The following is a 9,258-nucleotide window of genomic DNA, read 5'->3' on the forward strand; positions in this document are numbered from 1 at the left end:
AGCACTCAATTCGATCTGAACGGCTAGTTCAACACTTAGACATTTTAGGGGAATATTCTACGGGATATTCCAAGAACTTAGGTACTCCGATTAAGGACCGCTGGATAAGGAAAGTGTTTGTTATAAATATCATGAGAGAGTGTAGCCGAAAAGGGAGCTAAGAGGAACACACGCACAGACATATACAGATCTCTAAAGATGAAAATGTATCCTTATCTGAGTCTCCTCGCCCAAAGGAGGAGAAAAAGGCATAGAATCTCAGTATTCGTCTGTAATCCAACTATATCAAATGTATGGAAGTCTGCATTGTTCAAGAATGGTGACTCTTTTCATTTATGTATTCTTCGTTATCATTTAATGTTGTTGGAGCAATCATCCTTTTCTTACATTATGGAATGCAATCGTAACTGTAATCAAAATTTATGTTCAACTATGATTGTTCATTCTTATCTTCTATCTCAGATCTAGGAATTCTTATCTTCTATCTCAGATCTAGGATAAATTATCTTTGGCTAGGATTTGCCCCAAATCTTCTTATTTAATTAGTTTCACAAAAAGGCCTAACACTTTTTAGTCAAACAAGGTAGTCCTAAACTTAGAGTTACAAGCTCAAAAACTAAGGACACATAGTCCTTAACTTAGACTTACAAGCTCATAAATTAAGGACAGGACAGCTAGTCCTGAACTTACAGTAACAAGCCCATAAGTTAAGGATACTTGGTCCTGAACTTAGAGTTGGAAGTTCAATGGACACTTGGTCCTAACTTAGAGTTACAAGCACAAAAATTAAGGACGGGTAGTCCTTAACTTAGAGTTACAAGCACAGAAATTAAGGACAGGTAGTCCTGAACTTCGAGTTCCAAGTTCAAAAGTTAAGGACATGTAATCCTGAACTTAAAGTTACAAGTTCAAAAGTTAAGGACAATTATAGCCCGTTTGGCCAAGCTGTAAAAATCAGCTTATTTGAGAAGTGCTTTTTTTCAAAAGTGCTTTTCTCAAAAGTACTTTTGGTGAGAAGCAGTTTGTGTTTGGCTAATTAGTTTGAAAAGCACTTCTGAGCAGCAATTATTGTTTGGTCAAGCTTTAAAAAACTGCTTCTAAGTGCATTTTTCTCAAAAGTGCTTCTCAAAAAAGTGCTTTTGGAGAGAAGCTACTTTTTTCTGCTTCCCCAAAACTGCTTCTGCTTCTCCTCAAAAGCACTTTTTTTCCTTCCAAAAGCTTGGCCAAACACCTCAATTTTTGGCCAAAAGTGTTTTTGGCAAAAAAAAAAGCACTTTTGGCCAAAAAGAAGCTTGGCTAAACAGGCTAGTAGTCCTAAACTTAGACTAACAAGCTCATAAATTAAGGACAGCTAGTCCGGACTTACAGTAACAAGCTCATAAGTTAAGGACACTTGATCCTGAACTTTATGAGCAGAAGGGTATTTTCGTCCGGGCGGGTAAAAGTTTATTAAAGCAGTGGCTAAAAACTAAACACATTTTAAACAGTGGCTTAAAAGTAAATACATGTCTTATTACTGGCTAACTGTGCACTTCCCCTGATACTATGGCGGACAACCGCAATACAGTATTGGGTCCTAACTTGGACCGACCCCCAAAAGGTCTGAAATTAAACTCAACCTTAACAAGAGGTCAGTTGAAACTTGAAACCATAGACTGTTCTATATAAACTTGGCCGGAGAAGAAGGTTCAAAGACAGAGTACTCGTACTCTAACAGCTGCTGAGATTATGAAAACTCCTATGGAGCTGAGAATAATCAAGGATACAATAATCGGAGCTCGAAACTTAGCTTTCCAAGGATGTTTCCTAACACAGTCTATGAATTAGGCGAAACATCTCGCCCCCGTGAACAAAAGGAAGAGTTTGGTGTTAAGGTGGCTCAAAGAAAAGCAGGGACTTAATTCTTTACAGCTAGATGAACATAGGGAAATACAACCAATGTCCAGCATGCTCCTTTTTTTTTTTTTGTTAAATCTAGGGAGGCATTGACACTTCCAAGGTTCGGGAACTGAAATTTGGAAGAAGTTTTGACTTTCAATAGGCAGTGAAAAAAATGATTTACGCTTCAAACTGCTTTTACTCCAACAGGTGGAAGCATTTCATTTTGTGCATACAAAGGCTTGTATATCTCTCTCCTATAAGGTTTCCCTTGCAACTTCATATGTTGCATGTTTAACTCACTGTCATATGTTGCATGTTAACTCGCTGAATGCCTGTCATCCTAAAGAGAGAATGACCAAGAGACTATGCAAGGACAGTAAAATGGTTAACTTTTGATGGAAATTTTTCGCTCATGAACATTGTAAGCTAGTTGGAATTAGATCAAATTATATACAAGCAAATACAGAAACAAAGCATGTGCACCAAAGCAAAGTCTGTTATAATATCTGAGATCATGCAGGTTTTTGGTAAATCATGATCCATTCCTCAGAGTCTGCATAATATGTATCTGCACCTGTGCAACATACAAGTATCTTCTCCTCGTATGAGGTGTATACTATACACTGCAGAAATGTGCAAATTGGTAAAGTTCATTAACCCCTAGATAGTACTTTTTTTTATAAGTAATCAGAACCCCTAAATAGCAAATATTTTTGCTCTGCTAAATCCCTAGATAGACACTGTCAGATATGAATATTGCCAAAAAGGAATTAAGAGCCTAACACCAAACAGCACCAAGAGAGGAGCCGCAAAAAATAGAGGGTGGGAGAGATCAGCAGAATCTTCACTGGCCTATAACACTGTCGGGGCTTTTGTTAGTGTTTTTCTGTTCCGTTTTCCTATCATACTTTTCTGAGGTACTATCGAACACTATAATCTCGGTAAATATGTCGTACTTCTTTACCCAATTTTTAAATTGGCACATCTGGACAGTAATTCCTGTAAGAACATCCAAATAAGTAATGTTATAAAAATTGTACTGCAGAAATACCACATATTCTCCGTCAGAGATCAAGAAGCAGGAGGAAGCGGGGGTAGGGGGCTTTCTCATTTTCCAAATGTGAATTTGACGTTAAATGAAAGACCATGCAATTAACAATAAATGAAAATTCTGCAAGATCTTTGATATGTTGCGAGGACAGAGAGGTTTCAGGCATGGTAGGTTGTAGCATTTAAAAAGCTGTTACAGATAGTATATTGTCCTAAAGCCCACATCTGTTATTATTCTCAAAGACACATCACGACACCAGAACCAGGGTCATACTGATGCTATCTTTCCTATTTGCTTTAGATGATCATGTGGGAGGAGAGAAAAATAAGTAAATGGAGGGAAGGGAAAACATCCAAAACTGAATAAAAATATGCATGAAACACTTAGCAGCATATTTTGAAAAACAAAAGAGAGGAGACAAAAGAGAGGAGAACATCAGAAACCACTGGCCAAGGTGGAACAAAAATAGCTTAATCATTCACAGTAATAAAATAGAACATTCTAATAGACAGTTCGACAAAAACTATGTGAAGGTCACTGCAACGTTGAGCCTAAAGCATTACGGATTCTACAGAGAAAAAGCTCACATGTAAAGTAAAATCGGTTCTGAATCTTGCTCAATCTGTCACCTCTCTAAGTTATGATCACATAAAATATAAAGTCATTTTTTACTTAAGAAAAGAATCTAATTTTAATTTTAACCTGGATTAGGTTGATTTCATAGTCTAATCCAATTTGCATTAATCCTCATTTGGTTACAATTGAAGGTTGATTATGACTTAAAGACTTGGAAGTTAGAAGGATCTTTTCTAGACATTCATTATAAAGAATCCTCATTTAATTACAGTATAATGACTTCATAATGTATGCTACACAATGAACATACGTTATTGATGCACTTAAAATTCAAGTACATATAAACATATGCTGATTTGTATATTAGCTTTGATATTGATGCATTTATATATCAAGCACTTATAACGGTATGCTGGTTTATGCACTAACTTTGATCATAATTAAGTTTTCTCAAATGATGTCTTCAAGAAAAACCAACCAGATGTAGTCTATACTTCAACAAAGTTGATCTCCGAAAAACTAGATCTTTTGTTCCAACTTGCATATTAGGATTAAGAAAATAGAATACAACTTCTCCTAAATCTCATGAGTTCAGGAACGCTACCTTTCAAATTTCCACATTAAAAGATAGTAAAGAAACAGAACAATCCATCTTAATTCTCTGAGTAAAATATAGACAATAGTGGTGCAAGTTGTGATGTTTTGCATATTCAGATACAATATATATTTGTACGAGGTATGCTATTTACTACCCATGCATCAAGTGTCTTACTCTTACCCAAAATCAATAATTAACTTTACAACTAAAAACAATTACCCAAAAGCAAGATAGTAGTGGTACAAGATACGTATGAAAAGCTAAAATCTATTGAGAGTGCATTTATATGTATTATCTTTTAGCATATAGAGACGGATAAAAAGAAACAACCTGATATCTTGTTGAGTTGAGGTTGTTCTCAGCCTTCCGTTTTTCAATCAGCTGGCTTGTCATTTCACCAATCAACTTCAGATGCACAACCTAAAAAGAATTTTCAGTCCAAAATCACCAACTGATCCACTAACTTTTTTTTAGTGAAGTAGTTCATTGGATGGCATCAAGTAGATGAAATGAGTGGTTCACCAACATATTTTGTTAAATAAAAAAGATTAGGTGACAGAAAAAAGTACAGCAACCATTCTCTGAAAAATTGACATTTTTCAGAAGGATAGTGTAAGTTATTGGTTTCTAAATCAACTGCAGCGCATATGTATGAGAAGCACTTCTTGAAGTTATTCAAATACCATGGGTGTACACTGTTTCACATGGTTTGGTCCATTTATGAAGAAGGTAAGATAAGAAGTGGAACAAGAATTTAGGGACATGGGTTAACTTCTGACATTTAATAGAACTAACAATTGAAAATGGGGATGTGAGGTCAGGCGTACTATGGTTGCTTGAGATCAGGAGATCAAGTGACACCGTATCATTAATACAGAAAGAGTTAAAACATACAAAGGAAGTTGGAATTGACGCATTAACATTGTAGGTTCACATAAAATTTAAACAGCTATAAACATTTTGAAAGATATATCAACTGCAAGATATCAGCAGATCCAGTTTTAACGAATAAGAGTACTCTACACCGATATAGAGCCAGAGACCACAAAGCCAATCTGAATATAACATCCACGACATAATTTACAAAACTGATAAACTCCCGTGCAGCTTTACTCACTTATTACTAACATAGAGAGGAAACGAACAATCATTCTTCCACCAAGCAACATTAGGGCAAAAGATACAGCTAAAAGGTATATTCTTCTGAGATAGAAATATACTTGATTAAAGGAATTGACAGCAGTACCTGAAGTAGCTTCTCTACAGAGGAAGGATAGAGGAACTGACTCAACCTTCCTTTTTCATCATTCAAACACCGTTCGACCTAACAGTAGCACCTTGAATTAGAATGATAGTAGAGAAGAATGGTTTGTTAGATACAAGAAATTAAATGAAAGAAACAAATTCATGCAACACAAAGCTATGTTTTAAGACAAGATAAAGCATAGAAGACCTTCAATATGTAATCTGCTGAAGAATAGTTATGGAGCCACTCAGAGGCAATTCGAGCGTAGCAACTGGATGTATCTGTAAGCAATTTCTCCTCAAACATGTGATAGTAAGTTCCTTTTTTTGGCCCATCATTTTCCACGAAAAAGGTAGAGAGGCCCTGTAGCAGGGTCCTGTCAATTGGTTCCTCCCTTCGGTCTTGACTTATCTACATGTGGCATACTGTAAATCAGTAATTGCATAGTTGGAATCAACAACAAACTTGACATGCTACTTAACAGTACCAGTAAAAGTGCAGCATCAAAAATTTTTGGAAGGAGATCATTGCAAACCTGAAATGGACAAATGAAAAATCAGTATATTAAGAAGGTTTTGCGTCTACAAAGAGTTAAAAGAGTGATAATTCCCTGTAAAGATACAGAGACATTTACCCCATGCTGGAAACAGGAAAGGGCAATCTCTTTAAGGGGTGCAGATCTTTTCTGATCGGTGCATTTTTTATCAAGGTAAAGGAAAAACCCTCCAAGACACTTTAACATTGCTTTGTAATTTGTCCAGATACGTAAGAATTCAGCTAACAGAGAGGTACCGCTCTTATCTTTCAGAGAAGGCAGAACCTAGAAGCAAAGTAAAAAGTGATATCAACACAGGGCATTAGCAAGTGCTAGTAAAAGAAGATGCTAATAATAGATAAACCCACATTCATTGCATTGCTTTACTGCCAATGCAATTGAAAACTACTAAAATTGGTTATGATTTTGCATGGCCAAAGTTCAAGAGACAAGGACCAATATGTTTTACTTTTGCAAAAACAACCTCTGCTCCTGAACTCATCATTGAGAACAATAAGTTTTCAAATATTTTGGCACTCTCTCCATTACATACTGAAGAAAATGTTGTATAGGTCAAAGAATACAGAGGTAAGGAATTTACTCAAATCACATTATTATAACAGAGGTCAACTGCATTAATGAGCACCTTAGATCACTTATTAAACCCTACCACTGAGTGTACTCTTAAACATAAGCTTATGCTAATCAAATGGAACAATATTCTTTGAACAGCTGAAGCTCTGATATTAATTCCTCTTATTATTTCTTTTGTAAAAAAAAGTTTTCCTTAGCCAGGTCATCTTTGTAACTACAGAATCTTGGTTGCATTTAGTTATAATATTATAAAGAAAATTCAATTTGTGAAGCATTTCATATCCAAATTAACCTGCAAATAGAAATGAATTGTACATCATCTGCATTCTACCTGCTTAAATGTGACTGAAACCTATTACATAATCAAATGAAAGACTATACATACCCAAATGAAAGACGATAATTTTTACTCGGCTAAATTCAGCAGATATAGTTAACACAACATTGAAGTGAAAATTTTGTTTAGAGAAAATATGATCCCACTGCTGGTCCGTAAATTCTCACCTTCAAGTGTATACTCTCATCCAAGGTAGCATGATACCTATTAAGAAGTTCTGCTGATAAATCAAATGGGGGAGGTTGAACGCACAAGAGATAAACACAGCTATCAAGAGTTAAAGATGCAAACTGCATGGGAAAATAATAACATACTAAAGCTTCTGAGGAATTAAGCAAACAGGACAAGTACAACGGCAGAATCAGAAATAATAAAAGGTAAACCTCCTTCTCTGTAGTTCTTTCTTTGTGATTCACACTCCTTTTCTTTTTTTTTTTGGGGGGGGGGGGTGGGTGGGGGTGGGGTGGGGTGGGGTGGGGGGGGTCAAAGTCGAAACCAACATTCACTTCCGGAAGTTATGCTAGCACATTACTTGACACATTAGTCAAAGGATCATAGCCTTAGATCTAATTATTTTTGGTAGAACTCCAGCGTAACTAAAGAATATAATTGAAAATTTGACTGTCATGGTAGTTTCAAGTTAAATGACAGTTGCAAAAGGTGAAAACATATCTTAGCTAATATGATGGTAGAAGCCAAGCTGACACTGAGATAATGAAAATTTGGATGAATGTACATGCACAAACTTCTTTTGCATCTCTGTTTTAACATGCCATGAAAATCATAATGGTAATTCAGACGTAAAACAGCAATATTATTTTGATTAAACCTGTATGCATTTGGTTGAACAAGCCATTGTTGTTGTTATACTCTCATAATTACCATCACATTTTGATGCAAACAGATTCTGCTAACTATAAAACAAATTAGAAAACCAATAAGGAAATACAAATAGAAAGGACCCTAATAACAGCGAAAAGGAAGGAAACACAATAACAGTAAACACAAAACTCAAATAGATCCTACAATGTTAACCCATGATATACGTCCAAATTGATTGACATAAAGAGAGAGAATATTCATCTTTGGTAATTAAAAAATCCCAGCAGAGTTCATCAAACTAAAACCAAGAAACGAAAAGATTTGAACCATCATTAGCTGATTAAACCATCAGGAACTAAGAAATCTTTTTGCAATTGAGCTACTGGAAATCTACTCGCTGCATTTGGTTGGAGTAAGAAGATGAGAGGCTGGAGGACTGAAATTTAAGGCTCATTGTCGTTGCATGGCAAGGAAGTAAAGGAGAAAACGTGAAGTAAATGGGATTAGGTACCTCACCAGCAATATTGGACCGAAAGAAGGAAGTTTATCACTTTTGCTTCCTTTAACCATACCAAACAACTAAAAGTAATTTACCAATAAATCAACCATCTTCTTTCTCCCTAACTCTCCCCTCAAAATGGTCTTCACGGCTTTGGTCTAGTGGTAAGAGCATAACTTGTAATGTGTGTTAGGCGCACGTCATGGGTATTAACCTTGCCACAGATGAAGCCTGGTATTTAAGTGGATAAAGTAGAGGGGCAGACCCATTATTCACCGAGTTTTGAACCATCCACCGCTTCCCTCGGGGATTCTCAGTTATATAAAAAAAGTATCTCCCCTCAAAACATAGTGTAATACTACTAGAAATAATGAATAAGGGGCAAAAAGCAAGGCAAGCATAACAAAATTGAAGGATACTCATAATATCTCATGTATTCTTCAGACGTGAACAGCTTACAGGCAGGGTAACCATCCAAAATAAACTTCACTTTCTTAATACCCTCCTCCAACGTCTTCATGCTCTCTTCCAGCTTCCCTCTGTTACTCATTCTCTCAATTCTTCAACCTATTCTTCCAATTTCTACAAATCAACAAAACAACCACAGCATTCAACTAAAACAAAATATGTAAAACCCTAAAAAATACAAAAAATCACGCACAGGGTACTACATCGACACTTATCACCCTACACGATCATTCATTCATCAGTCCAGATACACCTCATTCCATTCAACACATAAATACTTTTATACGCTAGTATTTCACAATTCAACGTGCTATATAAACCTATGCATACAACTGTATTATATTTATACATCAGTTTATACGACTATCACTGTACACATGTAATTTTTGGTTTAAAAAAATCACTAAAAATACAATGAACAATGAATCCGTGAAAATTTTAAAAGTACATAACTAAAACTGAGAGGATTTTTGCCGAATCAGTGTCTTACCGGTTAGGGTTTATCAGAGGGAATGAGAGGAATTTTTGTACTTTACAGCAACGTCTGTTTCTATGTGATGAATGCATGAAAACTGGGGAAAAAGCGAAAATATAAGTAAAGTTGAAAGCTGCCTCAAAAGCTGAATTTTCCAGTTGTATATCCGACGGTGT

The 9,258-nt window shown here is 35.7% G+C and overlaps 1 protein-coding gene across 1 annotated transcript; it reads right to left on the reverse strand.

The window, feature by feature from the left end:
* On the reverse strand, window positions 2,360-9,182 carry LOC109218719 (cullin-1-like). The gene is made up of 9 exons (XM_019383121.1): window positions 9,098-9,182; window positions 8,559-8,721; window positions 6,986-7,085; window positions 5,987-6,172; window positions 5,840-5,887; window positions 5,560-5,763; window positions 5,353-5,430; window positions 4,437-4,526; window positions 2,360-2,880 (listed from the first exon to the last, which is right to left on the reverse strand). Exons 2-9 carry the CDS (start codon window positions 8,687-8,689, stop codon window positions 2,842-2,844), a joined length of 876 nt encoding a protein of 291 aa, XP_019238666.1. The 5' UTR covers window positions 8,690-8,721; window positions 9,098-9,182; the 3' UTR covers window positions 2,360-2,841.

Source organism: Nicotiana attenuata, chromosome 1 (assembly GCF_001879085.1).
Source record: "Nicotiana attenuata strain UT chromosome 1, NIATTr2, whole genome shotgun sequence".
Classification (NCBI taxonomy): Eukaryota; Viridiplantae; Streptophyta; class Magnoliopsida; order Solanales; family Solanaceae; genus Nicotiana; species Nicotiana attenuata.

What these genes read in the sequence shown, in the direction of transcription:
- LOC109218719 (XM_019383121.1), bottom strand. Translation starts at nt 8,689, where the DNA reads ATGAGTAACAGAGGGAAGCTGGAAGAGAGCATGAAGACGTTGGAGGAG. An exon ending in CAGCAGATTACATATTGAAG is followed by an intron (nt 5,431 to 5,559) that starts GTCTTCTATGCT and finishes TGCTACTGTTAG; the next exon opens with GTCGAACGGTGTTTGAATGA. An exon ending in CTGTAGAGAAGCTACTTCAG is followed by an intron (nt 4,527 to 5,352) that starts GTACTGCTGTCA and finishes AATTCTTTTTAG; the next exon opens with GTTGTGCATCTGAAGTTGAT.